This window comes from Salvelinus alpinus, chromosome 19 (genome assembly GCF_045679555.1).
Source record: "Salvelinus alpinus chromosome 19, SLU_Salpinus.1, whole genome shotgun sequence".
NCBI classification, from domain to species: Eukaryota; Metazoa; Chordata; class Actinopteri; order Salmoniformes; family Salmonidae; genus Salvelinus; species Salvelinus alpinus.
The window spans coordinates 44,043,494-44,065,876 of NC_092104.1; the positions used below are offsets into that span (position 1 = coordinate 44,043,494).

Consider the following 22,383-nt stretch of genomic DNA (forward strand, 5'->3'; position numbering starts at 1 on the left):
AATTACCAGCTAATAAGAGGCGTAATAATGTCTCAATTATCCTCGCTGATCCTCTAGCTTCAGAATATCACAGCTTCTTGAATCAGAATATCACATGACCATCTGACATGTGTATGTTTGCACATTCAGTTTTCCTGGCTATTCTAAGTGGGTCCCTGTGTGTGTGTGTGTGTGTGTGTGTGTCCCATGATATAGCTACTCGGTACAATAGCACAGTAATAAACCTATCATATCAAGTTGTACCTGATCAAGAGGCCACAGACAAAGAGATAAAATGAATATGAATGGGGCTGAAAGTGAGATGACAATATTTCGTTTGCGCAAGGCAAATACGTCATTATATCTTAGAAAAACTGATTAACTAAACTGTATGACATGAATATGAATCGAACTTTTGTTCTGTGAAAATCTGTTAATCACAAATAATATGACTGTTAAGATGAATAAAATATGAGGTCAGGGGGTTGTTGCTGCACGACCCTCCTAAGCATAACGCTCCAGCCTTGAATAGGAGATGAGACATTAACCATAATTACCCAGACTCCATCGGGGCCAGGGTGACAAATTCTACATGAGTTTTTTTAATGACCAACAAGAGCAGACCATTATAATGAGCAGCTTAATTCATTAATGCTCTCATTCATCCACACACACACACACACACACACACACACACACACACACACACACACACACACACACACACACACACACACACACACACACACACACACACACACACACACACACACACACACACACACACACACACACACACACACACACAAACACACAAACACACAAATTAAGCAGAGCAGAGATATAACATTCTCTGAAACGGATAGTACATTTTATTATGTTGATACCATTGTATGAGAGAAATTGTGGTAATAGATAAAAACATATAATTGCATTGATAGATTCATCGTTTAATCCAGCAGCATTTAGGGTGAGCAATTACAATTACATCGCTGCAGTTATCTATACTCGAGTTAAACCATCAGTGTGTACGTAAACTAAGGTCTACCCATCCGCACAGGGTAAACAATAGAGATAAGGTGTGTGTTTGGGATCGACAGCAGTTGGCGTCTGCAGACTAGCTGATCTACAAATAATAACGAACTGTCATTTAGGATGTGATGCGATTTGTACACTACTGGTCAAAAGTTTTAGAACACCTACTCATTCAAGGGTTTTTCTTTATTTGTACTATTCTCTACATTGTAGAATAATAGTGAAGACATGAAAACTATGAAATAATACATATGGAAGCATGTAATAACCAAAAAGTGTTAAACAAATCAAAATATATTTTATATTTGAGATTCTTCAAATAGCCACCCTTTGCCTTGGTGACAGCTTTGCACACTTAAGGACACCAATAATAAGAAGAGACTTGCTTGGGCCAAGAAATACGAGCAATGGACATCAGACCGGTGGAAATGTGTCCTTTGGTCTGGAGTCCAAATTGGAGATTTTTGGTTCCAAACGCTGTGTCTTTGTGAGACGCGGTGTGGGTGAACGGATGATCTCCACATGTATATTTCCCACCGTAAAGCATGGATGAGAAGGTGTGATGGTGTGGGGGTCCTTTGCTGGTGACACTGTCTGTGATTTATTTAGAATTCAAGGCACACTTAACTAGCATGGCTACCACAGCATTCTGTAGTGATATGCCATCCCATCTGGTTTGGGCTTAGTGGGACTATCATTTGTTGTCAACAGGACAATGACCCAACATACCTCCAGGCTGTGTAAGGGCTATTTTACCAAGAAGGAGAGTGATGGAGTGCTGCATCAGATGACCTGGCCTCCACAATCCCCTGTCCTCAACCTAATTGAGATGGTTTGGGATGTGTCGGACCCCAGAGTGAAGGAAAAGCAGCCAACAAGTGCTCAACATATGTGGGAATTCCTTCAAGACTGTTGGAAAAGCAGTCCAGGTGAAGCTGGTTGAGAGAATGGCAAGAGTGTGTAAAACTGTCATCAAGGAAAAGGGTGGCTATTAGAAGAATCTCAAATATAAAATATATTTTGATTTGTTTGACACTTTTTTTGGTTACTACATGATTCCATGTGTATTATTTCATAGTTTTCATGTCTCCACTATTATTCTACAATGTAGAAAATAGTACAAATAAAGAAAAACCCTTGAATGAGTAGGTGTTCTAAAACAATTGACCGGTAGTCTAGATCATCCGTCAGTCTGCAGTTGCCAAGTGCAATGTCGTCGATCTCAAGCATGCATTCTTCTCCGTCTCGGCACAAACTCGTGGCTTAACAAGACAGCAGACAGTAGAGAACAAGACCCCCACAAGGGCACAAGGGCTGCACCATATAGCAGCACTAATGAAATTATAATATTCTTAAGAGGTTTCTTTATCAACTTGAATTTCCAGTGCCAGGGAAAGTGCGACCTCAGAGGATACTTATCTCAGGACCTTGAGAGAGCAACTCCACTGTGCAACTGAGAAACTTTACACACTCGATCTGCAACACTAGAATATATTAAAATATTTTTTTTCAAACCATTGTAATTATAGTATATGTCACCTGCTGACATAGTTACTGTGTGTCACCTATGTTGACGTTTTCACTCTTGACAAAGGGCTAGCTAGTTTTCACCTTCGATTAGAGGGCTAGCACTCTACCTCCTGTGCCATAAAGGTCCACACATCTCTTGGCAGAGGCCATTAAAGTACACCCACACACAAGGAGACAACTATTTTGTTGATAAGGCAGTATTGCACTCCAATAGCCTACATCTGTACATAGCTGCCTTCAAAGCCAACCTCGCAGATTGCCTGGATGAGTTACCCTCATCATGCTAACGTATATGATTCACTGCTAGCGGGCGCTGGGAGTACGGACCACAGCTGCTGCCACTCGGTAATAGCTGCCTCACCGTCTGTACCACGCCAGCCCATTGATGGTGGGGATAGTTGGCACATGACGTGTCTGCTGCCCGTCGAGACAGTAAAGCCCGGCTAATGAAAAACTCACCTAACATTAACCATCGGCCCCAGCAACAGAGAGAAGCTGTCAGCCCCGGCACTCTAAACGGCAGGTCACCCAGAGAGGACCGCAGATTACAATAACTCTCTCTTTTCATTGTCGTTCACTTTTTGCACAGCCTCTTATCTTGCTTTCTCCAACCCTTTCTTTCTCTCTCTCTCCCTTAGACCCCCCCTTTCTTCTCTCGATCCCTTTCTCTCATATTGTCTCTCTCTCTCTCTGTGATTCAGGGTGATTCAGTGCTCAGAGGTGAGGGTCTAGATGCCCTCTGGTTGTCCTTTGAACAAGGTCCTCTGACGCAACTCATCCAATCTCCATTCTGCTGTCGGCGTTAATGGTTCACATTATTCTACCTGATTAGAGATTATTACACTTCATTATGGATTACAAAAAGGGGTCAGGGGGCATTCTTGTTGGCCTCCGTCCCATGCTTTCTCCTTTTTCAATCCTTTCTCCTCTTTCATCTCTCACTTTCTGTAACGAACGTCGTCGGGAGAAGGAGAAGAGGACCAAGGTGCAGCGTGGTACGTGTTCATATTACTTTAATAAAATACGAAACACTTGACAAAACAACAGAAACGACAAACGAACAGTTCTGTAAGGTGATGACACACAAAACAGAAAACACCTACCCACAAACACAGGTGGGAACAGGCTACCTAAGTATGGTTCTCAATCAGAGACAACGATAGACAGCTGCCTCTGATTGGGAACCATACCAGGCCAAACGCATAGAAATACAAAACAAGGACAACATAGAACACCAGACATAGAATGCCCACCCAAACTCACGCCCTGACCAACCAAAATAGAGACATAAAAAGGATCTCTACGGTCAGGGCGTGACACTTTCTCACACAGTCTACTTGGGGACACAGTCTACTTGGAGAAGAGGTTCATTTAACCTCCCAAAAACATTCCAACCTTTTGAGGAGGGTAAGGATAAGTGTTCATATTCTTTTTCATGGCCCCAACAATAGAAATGGAGGGTAAAGTACTCAAAAAGTGCTGAAAAGAGAAAGTCAAACGTATGGCTTTTCTCAGAAACCCAAAGTATGAACAATTCCAGTTTTGAACAGTTAGAAATACATCTACTGCAGCCTACTAGACTTTCACACACGGTTCGTATACATTAGACAAAAACGGAAAAAAACAGACTCAAGCCGGGAAGGATTACCTGAACTTGTCCAACCAATTTCCATTGCAAAACGTTTTTCTATGGTGTATCCTAATGAGTGTATCCTACACTCAGACCCATTCCAGCCATTTCCCTTCCCATCCCTGTCGGGGGCTCCCGAGTGGTGCAGCGGTCTAAGGCACTGCATCTCAGTGCTAGAGGCGTTACTACAGACCCTAGTTTGATTCCAGGCTGTATCACAACCGGCCGTGATTGGGAGTCCCATAGGGCGGCGCACAATTGGACCGGCATCGTTAGGGTTTGACCGGGGTAGGACGTCATTGTAAATAAGAATTTGTTCTTAACTGACTTGCCTAGTCGAATATACAAATTTAACCACTTCAGGGGACGTTAAGGATCTATAGGTGGATGTCTGACCATCCGACTGCACCGCAGCCTCTTTGTCCAGTAAGAGAGTACAGACAACAGGACACTCCCTGCCCAAGGCCACAGATATGGAGTTACCGGACCTGCAGGGAAGGAGGAAAGAGAGAAACAGAGAGATGGACCATTATGTGTATTCCATGATGTCGGTTTTACATGTTTGTATTATGTGTGTCTGTGCGATATGAGTGCGTGAGTATGTGCATGTTTGTGTAGTTATGGGTTTAGGAGAGAAACACACAAAGGGAAAGAGAGAGGAGAATATGAATGTGTTTGTATTGTATGGCAGTAGAGGGCCATTAGACCTGGGCATGAACTCTTAGATAAAGCACACAGACAAAGGAATGGATAATTATGGCAAAGCTTGAGCAGGTTTAATTCTGAAGCTCACATCAATCACATGAGCCCTGAGGGTGTGTGTGTTTGTCTGTGTGCTCGTATGTGATGTATGAGTGAATGTGTCTAAGAGCAGAGACAGAGAAAGAGTGAGGGGAGGATATAGGTACTCAAGAGAGATAGGATCTCACATTACAGGTAGGTGTAGGTTTCTTCAACACGGGTGACAATCTGTCTTCTGCAGTTTGACTTTGACGTTAACATTAGGGTGCTTGCTTTCACAATATGCTGTAGGCACGCTTCCTATGCCACAGGGCCCGTAATCATAAAGTTTCTCAGAGTAGAAGTGCTGCTGATCTAGGATAAGTTTTCTCTTTAAGACTATAATCATCGACAGGGGGGACCTGGTCCAAGATCAGCCCTCCTACTCTGAGATGGTTTATGTATACTGACCCAGACCTTGCAGCAGAGGCTACCGGTACGGTAGCTACGCAGGAACGGCGGGGTCTAGCTACGACCCACTGTTCTAGTCTCTCGTTAGTGTTAATTGCGGCTGTGGCAGCGGTTAAAGGAAAGGTCCTCCACTGACTCCCGGATCATTTATCTCTCCATTAGAGGAAGCACTTGGGTTTTTATTGGTGCAATAAAGTCTATCTTAACTCACCTGACCCCTGAGCGCGGTGGGGCCCCCGACTCCCTCTGCATATTCATCATCTCACTCGGAGCGTGAGGGAACACGGGCATGTTGTTCCTCCCAATCACTTAATTACTGTTATCTTTAATTAGGCAAACAAGGGGAACTGGATTAATCGCACAGACAAAGACCCCGGCGCGTCGTGTGTGTGTGTTTGTGTGTGTGTGTGTGTGTGTGTTTGAGCATGCGTGTGTGTCAAGGCATGTTCTCTCTCTGTAACTGCACACCAGTTTGTGTCACTTTGTTATTCATTGTCTGACTTTTAATTTTACGCGATGTTTCATTTTTATAACAAACACATTGTTGCTGTGCTTAACTGGACCCATGGAAATAATCAAAAACCATCCATTGAAAGACACTTATGATAGGAGATACTGTGAATTTTTACTTTGATATCTATCCATTGAAAAAAAGAAAAGTTTATGGCAAAATGTTCAAAACCCCAAAAATCTGCCCTATACGAATAAATCAAGATTTTGTCCATGAAAACATCAATAGCAAAATCACCCAGGTTAAATTCAGTCTGAAAGGTTAAATCCAGTCTGCTTGCACCCTCTAGTGGCCATTAGGGTTCATGTTTTCATGGACAAAACCTCAAATGAAACATTGGGTCAGATCCCAAATCAACTTCTAACCCTACCTATACACTTGAAGAGATCTAAAGGGATTGTGTAGTCTGCCACACCATCCATCCCTACTTCCGTACTGCGCCAAACACAAATAGAATTCTGACAGTCTGGAACTTTGTAGGGCTTGCTTTTGAGTGCACAAAGTTTGTGCTACAAGTTACATCGCAACATTTAATTTACAACCAGTGTCTGTGTTTGCCATCTCCAGTTGTGCCGCACTGTATAAAGGGTGCACGCACACAACAGTTCGGTCTCGTTCCCCTGCTCGGAAGGGATTTCCACATAACACCATCATTTGGATAGCCACTCTAGCTTCGCCCTCATGTCAGTCCTAGCAAGCTAGCAAGTAGGCTAGGTAGTGCTCGGTATCAACAGCCAATCCAGTGCGGGCTGGAAACTATAGTGAGCTTCGATTGGTCAATAGCGATTGCATAAAGTTCAGCTTTACCCAACTTTGGTCGCTCTCTGTTCACGCTCCCTCCTTTGAAAATGAATTGGGCTCCGTTATTTCATCACACCCATCGTGTTTTGTGGAAATGCAACGTCACAGAGCGTTCACACTATAAAAGCGGCAATCGCCTAGCCACGCTAGCCTCGCCCTCATGTGGGTGTTAACAAGCTAGCAAGCAAGCCAGGTAGTGCAACATATCAACCATATAGAATTAAAAAGGCCTCTAGTGGTCAAAAGGCCATTTAAGCATGGTCAGCGCCATTGAGGGCTTCCACCATGCTTCCGCCATTTTAAGTAGTCAAAATAGTTAACTGGGTGGGGATTCCTATGGGTTTTATGCTCAATGGAGCTGCCCAAGATGTCACAGACACTGTAATGGCAGAGATATAAAGATGAGTCCTCTATCTATTTCTATGGTATGAACAGCCATAGTCAGCCAGTCCAGTAAGGGTTGGAAGTTATGGTGAGCTTTGATTGGTCACTCTCCTGTCCCGTTCAGCTCCCTCGCCCATGCTCGAGTCGCTAAATGGTCCCCCTGCCCACTCTGCTTCTCTCGCCTTCCTTCCATTGACAGTGAATAGGTGTGTTCGAGCTGGAAGCCTAACGAAGCCGACAGTAGACAAAGTCAGCGAGTAAAGTCTGGGGAGGTGCATCTGCCACAGCCGAGTCGTACACTGAATTGGTTTTCCAACAGCAAGGCTCAGATCAACATGGCAGTGTCAACATAGCTGCTATTGTTTAGAAAAGTTGGTCTGTATAAATGTTGAAATAAACTTAAATAAACTAAACCATATCACACACTCACAAACTGGAAAGATAACATGTGTACAACTCATTGGTTAGAGCAGGGTGTCAAATTCATTGCACAGAGGGCGGAGTTTCTGCAGGGTTTCATTTTTTCTTTTCAAATAAGACCTAGACAACCAGGTGAGGGGAGTTCCTTACTACTCAATCAACTACAAGGGTGGACTGAAAACCCGCAGACACTCTGCCCTCCGTGGAAGGAGTTTGACACGTGGGTTAGAAAGAGGTTTCAAATATCACTTTTAAATTGTATTCCCTGTAGTTTTAGAATTCGGGCAAAGTTGGTTCCCTGTTTCAGTCACTTATTTTGCCATGTTTGTAGTGGTCAAAAAAAAATTATTGGTTGACAAATAGTGCTTCTCACAATGCAGGTGGTGCAGTTCGTGAGAAGCAACTGCAGCGACTAGAAGGTGACTTCATCAAAAACTGCAGGACCTTTGAGCACATTATTTTTGTATAGTTCATGCAGTCAGCAAGTCAGACAATTTTTTAACCATAATGCAACAGACTTGGAAAGGCAGTGACCAACGATGGTCAACAACTTGATAAAAGTGATCCATTCGAAGGCGCCCAATGACTTCCTATGTTTCACTGCGTGATGCGGATGTATAGTGTGAATGCATGCATCAACCAATGGTAACGTGTCATGCCGTCAGGCACCAGATTGCTATTTTTATTTAATTTATTTGTATTTAACCTTTATTTAACTAGGCAAGTCAGTTAAAAACAAATTCTTATTTACAATGACGGCCTACCAAAAGGTAAAAGGCCTCCTGCAGGAACGGGGTCTGGAATTTAAAAAATTACAAAATAGAATATAAATATAGGACAAAACATACATCACGACAAGAGAGACAACACAACACTACATAAAGAGAGACCTAAGACAACAACATAGCAAGGCAGCAATACATGACAACACAGCATGGTAGCAACACAACATAACAACAACATGGTAGCAACACAACATGGTAGCAACACAACATGGTAGCAGCACAAAACATGGTACAAACATTATTGGGCACAGACAACAGCACAAAGGGCAAGAAGGTAGAGACAACAATACATCACGCGAAGCAGCCACAACTGTCAGTAAGAGTGTCCATGATTGAGTCTTTTAATGAAGAGATTGAGATAAAACTGTCCAGTTTGAGTGTTTGTTGCAGCTCGTTCCAGTCGCTAGCTGCAGCAAACAGAAAAGAGGAGCGACCCAGGGATGTGTGTGCTTTGGGGACCTTTAACAGAATGTGACTGGCAGAACGGGTGTTGTATGTGGAGGATGAGGGCTGCAGTAGATATCTCAGAGACGGGGGAGTGAGACCTAAGAGGGTTTTATAAATAAGCATCAACCAGTGAGTCTTGCGACGGGTATACAGAGATGACCAGTTTACAGAGGAGTATAGAGTGCAGTGATGTGTCCTATAAGGAGCATCACTGCACTCTATACTCCTCTGTAAACTGGTCACGGTAAAGAAAATCTAGCTGTTTGAGAGCACCCTTACCTTTATACCTTTATTTAACTAGGCAAGTCAGTTAAGAAAAAAATATTATTTTCAATGACGGCCTAGGAACAGTGGGTTAGCTGCCTTGTTCAGATCGACAGATTTGTACCTTGCCAGCTCAGGGAATCGAACTTGAAACCTTTCGGTTACTAGCCCAACGCTCCAACCACTAGGCTACCCTACCTGCTGATCTATAAATGATGTCTCCATAATCTATCATGGGTAGGATGGTCATCTGAATCAGGGTTAGTTTGGCAGCTGGGTGAAAGAGGAGCGATTACGATAGAGGAAACCAAGTCTAGATTTAACTTTAGCCTGCAGCTTTGATATGTGCTGAGAGAAGGACAGTGTACCATCTAGTCATACTCTCAAGTACTTGTATGAGGTGACTATCTCAATCTCTAAACCTTCAGCAGTTTGTAATCACACCTGTGGGGAGAGGGGCATTCTTCTTACCAAACCACATGACCTTGGTTTTGGAGGTGTTCAGAACAAGGTTAAGGGTATAGGGTGTCCTGACTCTCTGAGGTCATTAAAAGATCCCATGGCACTTATCGTAAGAGTAGGGGTGTTAACCCCGGTGTCCTGGCTAAATTCCCAATCTGGCCCTCAACCATCACGGTCACCTAATAATCCCCAGTTTACAATTGGCTCATTCATCCCCCTCCTCTCCCCTGTAACTATTCCCCAGGTCGTTGCTGCAAATGAGAACGTGTTCTCAGTCAACTTACCTGGTAAAATAACGGTAAAAAAATAAATAATAATAAATAAAATAAAAATAGGAAGCTTGTTAGAAACTAGGAAATATTTGTTGTCGAGCGTTTAACACGAAATCCGGGGAGGGGCCAGCTGAGTATAAGACTGTGTCATCTGCATATAAATGGATGAGAGAGCTTCCTACTGCCTGAGCTATGTTGTTGATGTAAATTGAGAAGAGCGTGGGGCCTAGGATTGAGCCTTGGGGTACTCCCTTGGTGACAGGCAGTGGCTGAGACAGCAGATTTTCTGACTATACATTACACTCTTTGAGAGAGGTAGTTAGCAAACCAGGCCAAAGACCCCTCAGAGACACCAATACTCCTTAGCCTGCCCACAAGAATGGAATGGTCTACCGTATCAAAATCTTTGGCCAAGTCAATAAAAATAGCAGCACAACATTGCTTAGAATCAAGGGCAACGGTGACATCATTGAGGTTGCAGTGACACATCCATAACCTGAGCGGAAACCAGATTTCATACCAGAGAGAATACCATAGACATCAAGAAAGCCAGTCAGTTGATTATTGACAAGTTTTTGCAACACTTTTGATAAACAGGGCAAAGTAGAAATAGGCCTATAACAATTAGGATCAGCTTGATCTCCCCCTTTAAATAAAGGACGAACCGTGGCTGCCTTTCAAGCAATGGCAACCTCCCCAGAAAGGAGAGACGGGTTAAAGAGGTTAGAGATAGGCTTGGCGATGATACGGGCAGCAACCATAAAGAAGAAAGGGTCTAAACCATCTGACCCAGATGTTTTTTGGGGGTCAAGTTTCAGGAGCTCCTTTAGTGACTGCCTGCAGGGAGAAACTTTGTTGCGGGGCAGAGGAAAAAGAGGGAGAAGCATCGGGGATAGTCGCATTAGAAGGGGTGGGAGATGAGGAAATGTTGGACGGGCAAGGAGGCATGGCTGAGTCAAATAGGAATCCTGACTTAATGAAGTGGTGATTAAAGAGCTCAGCCATGTCCTTCTTGTCAGTGACAACCACATCATCAACTTCAAGGGACATGGGCAGCTGTGAGGAGGAGCGTTTATTCTCCAGGTCTTCAACCATTGTTGAACCAAGACCATTTGTCCTTATTTTAAGTGCTCTAAAATCCACTATGGAAAAAATGAATAGTGGAAAAACTATTGGAACCATTTCCCATTATGGGCATTATGACTCATTCTCTGGTACTCTCTTGCATTGGTTTATTTCATTTTGGGTATATTCATGTCTGATACAGTCAGTGACTGCAGTTATCATTAATGATGTCTATAGTGTTTTGTGTCTATATGTTTTTGATATGCACATTTTGACCGGCCATGTAAATAAAAACCTGTTTGATTAATCGTGAATGGTTTAGCCCGTTTTGGGAGTGTCAAGTTCAGGTAGCCTTTATGGCTTCCTCAATGGTTGCGGATAACAGGTTGTGAAACACCGTGTGTTGTCTCTCTTGTATGTTTTAGGCTATCTAGGTATGTTGCCCTGTGTCTATGTTGGACTATCACTTTTGCACTGTTATCATTGGGCTGCACTGTAAATAAAATGTATATTTTCACCATGTTTTTATTCTTTATACCCTCCTAATTAGACTGTTGGCTCCCACTATATTTTAACATACTGGAAAGGTATAAGCAACATGGTACTTGATTCACCTTTGAATTCTGACACATGTATGCTTAATGCTTATACCTAGGGCTGTGGAGGTCATGACATTTTGTCATCAGGTGATTGTCATGAAAATAACTGCCGGTATTACGCTAATTGACCGTCAATTAACATGAACATGTTTAGCATCTCCGGCTTCCACTGCATAGCCTACAAGCCCCTGATGCAGACTTTTGGAACATCTACATTTTAAAAAGTCAAATCCATTTAATATATCCTACACCAATAAATCCATTATTTAGGTCTAAAGGAACATTATGAAAAAAATGTAGCCTATTTCGGAAGAACATAATAGCATATTCTGAGTTGTCTTTATTTTAGGCCCTGGTCTGGCTATGCCATATGGCTGTGGGCTACATTACTTCATTTAGCAGGCAATATTTGCTTATAATTCCCTTGGCAAAATATTTTATATGATTTTATAGTAATAACAAATTGACGATAAAATGATGTGGGGGCTGTCTTGTTAGACTTCAGTGCAGCTTTTGACATTATTGATCATAGTCTGCTGCTGGAAAAACGTATGTGTTATGGCTTTACACCCTCTGCTATAATGTGGATAAAAAATTACTTGTCTAACAGAACACAAAGGATGTTCTTTAATGGAAGCCTATCAAAATAATCCAGTTAGAATCAGGAACTCCCCAGGGTAGCTGTTTAGGCCCCTTGCTTTTTTCAATTTTTACAAACGACATGCCACTGACTTTGAGTAAAGCCAGAGTTTCTATGTATGCGGATGACTCAACACAACTGACATGACTGCAACACTCAACAAAGAGCTGCAGTTAGTTTCAGATTGGGTGGCAAGGAATAAGTTAGCCCAAAATATTTCTAAAACTAAAAGCATTCCATTTGGAATAAACCCTTCACTAAACCATAAACCTCAACTAAATCTTGTAATGAATAATATGGAAATTGAGCAAGTTGAGATGACTAAACTGCTTGGAGTAACACTAGATTGTAAACTGTCATGGTCAAAACATATTGATGCAGTAGTTGCTAAGATAAGGAGAAGTCTGTCTATAATAAAGCGATGTTCTGCCTTCTTAACAACACTATCAACAAGGCAGGTCCTAGTTTTGTCGCACCTTGACTACTGTTCAGTCGTGTGGTCAGGTGCCACAAAAAAGGACTTTGCAATTGGCTCACGGCTGGCATGGCTGGCCCTTGGATGTACACAGATAGCTAATATTAATAATATGCATGTCAATCTCTCCTGGCTGAAAGTGTAGGAGAGACTGACTTCATCCCTACTTATATTTATGAGAGGTATTGACATGTTGAATGCACCGAGCTGTCTGTCTAAACTACTGGCACACAGCTCGGACACCCATGCATACCCCACAAGACATGCCACAAGAGGTCTCTTCACAGTCCCAGAACAGACTGTGGGAGGCACACAGTACTACATAGAGCCATGCCTACATGGAACTCTATTCCACATCAGGTAACTGACGCAAGCAGTAAAATTTGATTTAAAAACAGATAAAAAAACACCTTATGGAACAGCGGGGACTGTGAAGCAACACAAACACTGGCGCACACACACACACACACACACACACACACACACACACACACACATGCAATAACATACGCACTATACATACACATGGATTTAGTACTGTAGATATGTGGTAGTGGTGGAGTAGGGGCCTGAAGGCCCACAGTGTGTTGTGAAATCTGTGAATGTATTGTAAAGTTTTAAAATGGTATAAACTGCCTTAATTTTGCTGGACCCCAGGAAGAGTAGCTGCTGCTTTGGCAGCAGATAATGGGGATCCATAAAAAATACAAATAGAAAGGATATTTTCCACAAATGATTTCCGCGGGAGTGAGCACATGCGGCTGGCTATATGTGCTGAGCAGTTAAAAATCCTTAAGAGTATATTGACGCACCCGTGCATGAATCTAAGTAACATAATAAGAAAATCCCCATCAAAATCCGTCAGTTTGAGCCCACATTAATTCTCTTAACCTGCCACGTTAATTCTCCTAACCTGCTACGTTTATTCTCCTAACCTACCATGCTAATTCTCTTAACCTGCCTAACCGGGTTCAGCTAAAATGCTACAAGGAAGCAGGAAGTAGCCATGCAAAACAGTCTTCAGTGGCAACAGATCTCCCCAATTGGCTGTTAGGTTTCGACGTTCGACACACCCACTGGTGTTGATCCTCCCACTTGTTTCGCAACGCCCACTTTCAGAGAATGATGGTGGCCACCATGTTTCCACCATTTTAAAGTGGTGAAAGTATTCAACTGGGTCGGGATTCCTATGGGTTGTAGCCACTGAGGTATAATAAGAACTGGAGATGTCCAACTGTTGTTTTCAAGCTTATCTACTTACGTTTGCATATGCCGATTCGTGAACCGTCTATGTCCGAGTTGCATCCGATTTATATGAACCAACATCACATGCGCACTAGCACTCAGTGTGCACCGGGAGCAGCAGCGACATCATCAGGTCATCCAAAAACATGGTAGACATTGGATGAATATAAACATTTTATATCTTCGTTGTGAGTGATGAAAAACTAAATTGGCCTCAGCGACAATTATTTGAGTGATTCAGTGGATGTTTTGTGCACAATGGTGATGTCTAAAAAGTCTTACGAGGAATTTTCTAGTTTGATATCTCTATGTGGCCGTCTACGGAAATTGTCTTTCTGGGCCGTGCATCAGTTAAACTGCAGTACCGAAGCAAACCTGTAGGAGAAGTCGAAACCATGCTTCTGGGCCGGAACACTGGGCCCTTGGTTGTAGCCTCATGCCTCAATCACACCGACAGTGATTTGCATTTTGGTTCACCAGAAGTACATTCATTTCCAATGAAACGCTGCGTTTGCCTTGCAGCATTGAGTTGCAGAGGCAGTTGCAGTGCGTTCTGTGTGGTGCATTTGTAACAGTTGTTAAAATACTTTGTGAATTTCAACAGGTTCATATATTAATATAGCATGTTGATTTGTTATTATGCATGCCTGCATCCTGGGAAATAGGGGAGTGCATACTTACCCTTTGCCCTGTGTGCTCGTGCTCAAATCATTTTAATGCACTAGGAGAGTTAGGCACACTTTTTCTGTCATGTTCAGGAAAGTTAGATTCCTTTAAGTACAGAGTCATGAATAATGTTGTATATTTAGAGTTTACTCATAAGTGGATGGTATTGTAAAGATGCTATTGTAATTGTACTTGTTAGGATGATATTAACATTCTGAATTCAACATGTGGATACTAGCTAGCTAAGGTACTGTATGTGTTATTGTAGCTATTGTGTATTGTGCGTCTATGTTGTAGAGAGAAGCGACGATTGGCAGAACATATTTGTTTTCTACAAATGTTTTGCCTTTTCTTTTGGATGCAGGGATGTGGTTTTATCTATGTAAAATGAGAATTGTGTTGATGCATTATAAGGAGAGGCTGTTCTCACTTTTGTATTCTAAAATAATTTTGATGCACTTGGAGAGAGGCAACGTTTGGCAGAACATATTTGTGCTCTACAAATGTTTTGTCTTTTCTTTTGGATGCAGGAGAGTGAACTCTGATACATTAAAGCAACCTGATCTCCGAAGTCCACGGCTTTAGTCTTAATCAATCACACACAACGCTGAGCTGCAGCGGTGCAGTACTTTTGTTGCACATATATCCAGATGATGCTTCATACCATTTTGCGCAATTTCACTGTAGATGTATCAAGGTATCAATGGCGCTGCCCATGCTGTCACAGACTTATAATGGCACAGACATAAAGACGAGTCCTCTATCTATCTATATAAGTTACCCATAATTGGGCCATGGCTAGAATGGATCCATATTTTGTAAAATTAACTCAAAAGTTGAAACGTTTTTCATTTTACCTAAACCTTTCCTAATTTAATTATCCTAACCTGATATGTTAATTCTCATAAACTGCTACGAACCGACAACTCTGATCGATCCACCTACAACACTCGCTAAGTATGCAGCATCGTCTGGATGTGTGCAACACAAGTTCAACATTCAATTTCTGCTACAGCTTGACAGAAATGGTAGCAGAAGGTGTATGTTGAAATTTTGGTGCACACATGTCCAGATGATGCCGCCTGAGAACCATTTTGCACAAAATACTGTAGGTGTGACCTAGGCGTGACGTTAATTTTACGAAAGCTGCAACCTTTCTAACCATGACCGCAAATTTCTACCTGTTCACCACTAATTAGGGCCCCCTGTGAATCACGGACCATAATTATGGTTCCAATTCTGTCACGGACTGTAACGCTAATCTACTATCTTTGGCAAGAGGAATAGGAACCTTGCATTGGATACTCCAAAGAGAATAATCTATTGACGCAACCACATGGGGTCAAGACCGTCCATGTGACCGAGCGTCGTTGGATATTTCAAGAAACAGGACCAGCCAGCTGTCATTATTAGCGAAAGGCGAGCGAGTTAAGCGTTAAAACGGAATGTAAACATGGTGACCGAGAGGTGAACGAAACAGCAACATGGTCTTCGAAAGCGTGGTGGTAGATGTCCTAAACAGGTTTTTAGGGGATTACGTTGTAAACCTTGACAGCTCACAACTCAAGCTCGGGATTTGGGGAGGTAACGATTATGTGTTATGGTTAGCTTCCTTGCTAGCCACCCTAGCTAGTTAGCTTAACGTCAGTTCAGAAACCTGCAGCTGTCATGATTGTCATAGATGTTAGCATTAGACAATGCTGCTGTGCTTGTTTGCTGGGAGCAGGTTTACTAGTTAGCTAGCTATTACAGTACTTGCTTATTTGTTAGCAAGGTTTTGTAGTCAACTGGCTAACTACAGTATATTAGTTTAGTTTATTTACAGTATATTTATTAGTTTGCTAGCTAGCTGTTAAGCCAGCTAGCTAGCAAAATTGGATAACGTTAGCTTGACTCTGCCAGCTAATCTAATTAGATAGCTACACTGTATACACAAAAGTATGTGGACACCCCTTAAAATGAGTGGATTCGGCTATTTCAGCCACACCCTTTGCTGACAGGTGTATAAAATAGAGCACACAACTATGCAATCTACATAGACATATACGTTGGCAGTTGAATGGCCTTACTGAAGAGCTCAGTGACTTTCAACCTTTCCAACGAGTCAGTTTGCAAAATTTCTGCCCTACTAGAGCTGCCCCGGTCAACTGTAAGTGCTCTTATTGTGAAGGGTAAATGTCTCGGAGCAACAATCAAATCAAATGTTATTTGTCACGTACACATGGTTAGCAGATGTTATTGCGAGGGTAGCGAAATTCTTGTGCTTCAAGTCCTGACCGCAGTAATATCTAACAAGTAATCTAACAATTCCACAACACCTACCTAATACAAATCTATGGGATGGAATAGGAATATATGGATGAGCGATGACCGAGCAGCATAGGCAAGATAGTATAAAATACAGTATATACATATGATATGAGTAATGAAAGATATGTAGAAATTATTAAAGTGGCAATATTAAATCACGATGACCGGTTGGTGACCACTGGCCTAAACAGTATCTAGGCATATTTCATTTTTAGAAAGATATGATACTTGGAGAAAATGTATTGTAAGTCCAAGGCCTGACATCTTGCCAACAGACGAAGCACAACATTTTCTACTGAAATGCAGGCTCTGTGAAGACTATCTGGGCACATGATAACATACTGCGCCGCTTGCTAATATTTGCTTTGAATGGAAAATGTACAGTGGAATTAGGCTAAGTTATTTGTCAGCTTAGGCTAGGCCATATGTTTCCAACATCAGGTTACTATGCATTTTATTAGTGAAATAATCTGAGTGTACAAAACATTAAACACCTTCCTAATATTGAGTTACACCCCCTCCCCTTTTCCCCTCAATTCGTCGGTGCATGGACTCTACAAGGTGTCGAAAGCATTCCACAGGGATGCTGACCCATGTTGATTCCAATGCTTCCCACAGTTGTGTCAAGATGGCAGGATGTCCATTGGGTAGTGGACCATTCTTGATACACACATGAAACTGTTGAGCGTTTAAACATAAAAAAATTAAAAAACAGCGTTGCGCTTCTTCACACAAACCGGTGTGCCTGGCACCTACTACCATATCATGTTCAGCGGCAATTAAATATTTTCTTTCCCGTTCACCCACTGAATGGCACACATGCACAATCCATGTCTCAATTGTCTAAAGGCTTAACAATCCTTCTTTTAACCTGTCTCCTCCCCTTCATGTACACTGATTTGAAGTGGATTTAACAAGTGACATCAATAAGGGATCATAGCTTTTACCTGTCATGGAAAGAGCAGGTGTTCATAATGTTTTGTACACTGTATATTCATGTGTCAGTGCTTATTGAATAATTTTAAAGGTCAACTGCCTCTTAGAACAAACTTATCTGGTTTTAAGCAGCCAATGTGGCATTGGTATAAGTCACATTAATTATAGTGTCAAAATTGACTACAATGTGTAAATAGGATCATTTTGGTCAGTCAGTCACTTCCAAAAATGAGTTACTGGAGGTTTGGGTATGGATTACAATGGTGCACACTAACAGAAGAGAGAGCGCAATCAGCACAGCTGCTTATCAGCTGTGTGAGTTCTATCCAATCATAAGTCAGAACCTCCAGACAGTGAGACAGATCTGACCATTATGCAGCGCCTCAGACTTGTTTACATAAGACAACGAGTCGCCTATGTTAAAATAACCCTTGGCCTTAGCTCTTTGAGTGGCTACTTACTCATGTGTTTGACAGTGTCAATCACTTGAGTCTGCCACTTTTTGAATTGAGACGATCATTGACAGTTGTCCCAACTGCAACTTATTAATTTTACAAAACACATTCGCGACCTGTTTTGTAACATGATTCCCTATGAAACACTGCCAGACAGATACGCACTCTGGTAATAGTGAGAAAGTTGTACAAAACACACTGAAGTACACACATGGCCAGTGACTTGATAAGCTGATTGTGGCCTGACTGCTCAATGTGCCTGCTAGCTACTACCTGCTAGCTTCATTGACAAACACAGAGTTGGAATTTACCTAGCTAGCAAGTGGTTTGGGGCACTGATAAACGTGTAGCTTGTGCTTTATTTACGATAGATTGACAGCATGTTATTGTTCTAAGAATTCAGTCCTGAGCGCACAGCCAGACTTTCCCGACTCAATAGACTGTATTCAGTTTTTCATGGAAATGTTGTAACTTGAGAAATACTGCACCAAGTAACTTAGCTAGATGTAAAATTGCGCGACTAAGACCTCGGCAAAAACGTCAGTGAATGACATGTTTCTCGATTTATCGTGACTATTTTAAGGAAGTCAATTTTGAGGAAGTGGCTGTTGTTGCTACGGTGACTCAGGAGGGCCAAACAACAGTACCACAGTACCTGCCAGGGTATGATATGCAAACATAATACACCTACATCAAACCACACCCCCCCAAGAATTAGACAACGCTCGTTTGGCTTCAGTCATGGCCGCTAGCATTAGCGAGTAATCTTCAAAACGAGGCCAAATCAGCAAGTGCAGTCGCCCTTTAAACAAATATTTTTTTTCTTCTTTTTTTTTTCTCTAGGTGATGCAGTGCTCAGAAATCTTGAAATAAAGGAAAATGCCTTGGTATGTTTGACATGAATGGCTAGGCTTACGACTAAACGTATCCGTGGTTAAATGTTAATTATTTAGGTAGATTCACATTGTATTGTGCTGAATATTGTTGTTCTTGTTTCAGAGTCAACTTGACATTCCTTTTAAAGTAAGAGCAGGGCATATAGGTAAGATTTGTCCGATGACTCTCAAACCAACACCTCCTACCATTACCATACATTCACTGTTATAATTCCTCTCTATCTTTCTCACTCTTCAACCTTTTTCCTATTAACTGTGTGTGTGTGGTTCTGGCAGGACGCTTGGAGTTGAAGATTCCATGGAAGAATCTGTACACCCAGTCAGTGGAAGCCACACTGGATGGAGTCTACCTACTCATCGTGCCCACAGCCAGTAAGATACCTAGCTGTAGCGTGTGTTTGTGTGTGTGTGTGTGTGTTTCTTTGTTAATGTTTGCGTGTTTCAGGTATAAAGTATGATGCAGAGAAGGAGGAGAAACAGCTCCAGGAGGCTCGTCAGAGGGAGCTGCAGAGGATCGAAGAGACCAAACAGAAAGCAGCAGAACAAGGTCAGAGTTTATGTGTCTGTCTGTGAGTCATGCTTTCATTACATCTTCAAACCACTCTTAAATAGATGTTATAATGTCATTGAGTTGCAGCGCTGGCATCGGGCTAAAACAGACTCAGGACTGTGACCTGAACGCATGTACTGTAATGTGTTATTTGGTTCCACAGAAAACCCTGCACTTGAGAAGCAGGACACCTTTGTGGAGAAACTTGTGACGCAGGTGATCAAGAACCTTCAAGTGAAGATCTCCAACATCCACGTCCGCTATGAGGATGATGTGTGTATTCTACCCAGTGTGCTACAGTTGTATTACAACATTTTAAATGAGTGTATTATTCCTGTATTTCATTACTGTCCGCTTCTCTCACTCTCAGGTCACCAACCCCAATTGCCCCTTTTCATTTGGAGTGTCACTGCAGAACCTCAGCCTTCAGGTAATGTGTGAGGCCCCGACCTCGTGAAATCGGTCATTCATTGGAGAAGATATACAAGCTCAATTACAGTGGTTCAATTTAGTTAAGGTCTGGATATGAGATCTTTGTTGTGGTCAGGTTTATGATCTGTTTCTGGTCTGACCCTGAATCCATATCACGTAACGTCTCAACCCCATAACTGTGACCCCACAGACAGCAGATGAGAATTGGATGCCTTGTCTCCTGGATGAGAAAGCCAAGCTGTTTTTCAAGGTAGTCAGTCCACAGCAATTGATATACTGTATGGGTTTTACATCAATTATGACACTGTTCTACTGTCTACAGCATTCTAAGCTGTTTTCTGTTATGCTTTTTCCTCTCCTCAGCTTGTCCAGTTGGACAATCTCTTTGCTTACTGGAATGTGAACTCGATGCTGTACTCCAATCACATGCCAGATGAGGCCCTGGTGAGTCACAGTGCCATCATTCAGTGCCGTCGCGGAGCGGCGGGTCCCTTAAGTGAGTGATTATGTCTATCAATGACGTCTAACGAGGCATCTCTTCCTGTCTGTCGCATTTCCACAGCGATGCCTTCAGGACAGCATCCCGGGGGGTTCCACTCCCATGAACCACGATTTCAGTGAGTGTCACCCAGTCGATATAGGGGTGTGACATCCTTCACGTCTGGATCAGAGTCTTGATAGTAATGTTGTCACCCACCTGATACAGGGAATAAAATCTCAGTCAGTGTAGTCGTTGGAGTTTTTATTGTAATTGAAGATATCTGCTCATTACGATGGCCCACGGTGGAATTGTTGATTAATTCTGTATCATATTAATAACCTTATTTCCCTGTCCATTGGTGGCAGTTTTTCGTCCGATAACGGCCGATGCGAAGCTGCGCATGAACCCCCGGTCAGATGTGGACTTCTCCTCTCCCAAGGTGGACCTGGTGGTCAACCTAAGAGAGGTGGCCGTGGAGCTCAACAGACCACAGGTGATGGAGGGAGATATGAGAGAGAGAAAGATGCAACATTTTAATCGAGCAAAAGAGCACAGGAAAGTACCATAAAAATAATTTAAATCTGCAGCCTGATTTAATTAGGAACATTTCTTCAACAATGTGCATAGTAAGGAGGATGACTGTTATTTAACCACAGTGAGGTAAACTGATGCATACCATTCACACAATCAGAACTCGCATTGGATTATATACCATCCCGTCTATTTGAAATGTTACAGTATTTAATTTTTTTTTGCACAGATCTGTGCTTTCTTGCATGATGAGCGTTGCCCAGAGTTAGAATTTCGACACATTTTTAAAGTCACTGTCTTATTGTTTTCCCCCTCTGTGCTTCTCGATGACCCCTGAACTCTCACCCCTTCCTTCTCTCCAGTACATCAGCATTCTGGAGCTCCTGGGGTCAGTGGATATGATGTCACGCAACCTGCCCTACAGGAAATACCGTCCGCAAGTCCACGTGCACACCAACGCCTATCTATGGTCAGCTCTCACACTTTTTCTTTTACTTACAATTCTTTCCTCTACTAAAAAATTGTCACAACGACAAAAATGTTGGTTATTGTTGATGTTTAGATAGTGAATGCATTTGATTGATTGTGTTGTTTCATGCCATCCAGTATAAGATTATGAGATACATTTCCTTCAATCGATTTGAGCTATCGTGATGTACACGTGCTGGTTCCGTTGTGACTGTCACTGCTTGTGTATGTCATCCAGGTGGCAGTATGTGATTACAGGCATCATGGAGGTGGACGTGAAGCCGCGGCTGCACATGTGGTCGTGGCAGCACATCCGCTGCCACCGGCAGACAGTCAAGCAGTACAGAGAGCTCTACAAGGCCAAGATCACCAGCAAGAAGCCCACTGAGAAGCAGCTCAGGGAGCTGGAGGTGTGTAGAGATCAGGGCGATGTTCATTAGGCACCAAATGGAAGAAAATGAACTGAAACAGGGAAGGACTACCTGGGCATTAAGAAACACTCATTAACATTTTCCGTTTTGAAAAGTTTTCTGTTGCGTTCCCTAATGAGTGCAACCCAGACCTGAGTTCAAATAGTACTGGTTTTCATTTCAAAACTTGAGCAGTGCTTGATTGAGCCTGCCTGTGTGTAATGGGACCAGTGGCATAGTCCTCAAAGTGCATACTCTGCCCATCTGGCACACCAGCCAGGCTCAATCAAGTACTCAAACTATTTGAAAGGAAAGAAAATGCTATTTGAACCCAGGTGTGGAGATTGAGAAGGGCCTAGTTCTGAGTTGCATCCCCAGTCTTTGTATCTACTCTGCTGCATTGATTGATGATGGACATTAAAGGTATACTCAGCGACATGACGTAGATGCAGAAAGTAAACCGCATAGTGGTCAATTTTCGCAACAACTAAGAGCGTTGAAGCACGACGCTCT

The 22,383-nt window shown here is 42.5% G+C and overlaps 1 protein-coding gene across 3 annotated transcripts in view; it reads left to right on the forward strand.

Annotated features, from left to right (window-relative positions):
- Window positions 1–15,603: 15,603 nt before the first annotated feature.
- LOC139545690 (intermembrane lipid transfer protein VPS13A-like) overlaps window positions 15,604–22,383 on the forward strand; it is a 56,622-nt gene continuing 49,842 nt past the window's right edge. For 2 of the 3 annotated variants that reach the window (XM_071353713.1, XM_071353715.1), the window contains exons 1-13: window positions 15,605–15,985; window positions 18,946–18,989; window positions 19,102–19,144; window positions 19,275–19,370; window positions 19,444–19,545; window positions 19,712–19,821; window positions 19,919–19,978; window positions 20,171–20,230; window positions 20,344–20,424; window positions 20,543–20,597; window positions 20,827–20,954; window positions 21,355–21,461; window positions 21,699–21,870. In XM_071353713.1, coding sequence (XP_071209814.1) covers window positions 15,886–15,985; window positions 18,946–18,989; window positions 19,102–19,144; window positions 19,275–19,370; window positions 19,444–19,545; window positions 19,712–19,821; window positions 19,919–19,978; window positions 20,171–20,230; window positions 20,344–20,424; window positions 20,543–20,597; window positions 20,827–20,954; window positions 21,355–21,461; window positions 21,699–21,870 — 1,158 coding nt within the window. In that variant the 5' untranslated portion in view covers window positions 15,605–15,885. Of the gene's footprint in view, window positions 15,986–18,945; window positions 18,990–19,101; window positions 19,145–19,274; window positions 19,371–19,443; window positions 19,546–19,711; window positions 19,822–19,918; window positions 19,979–20,170; window positions 20,231–20,343; window positions 20,425–20,542; window positions 20,598–20,826; window positions 20,955–21,354; window positions 21,462–21,698; window positions 21,871–22,383 lie in introns of all 3 variants that reach the window. The other variant, XM_071353714.1, reaches the window with a different exon arrangement.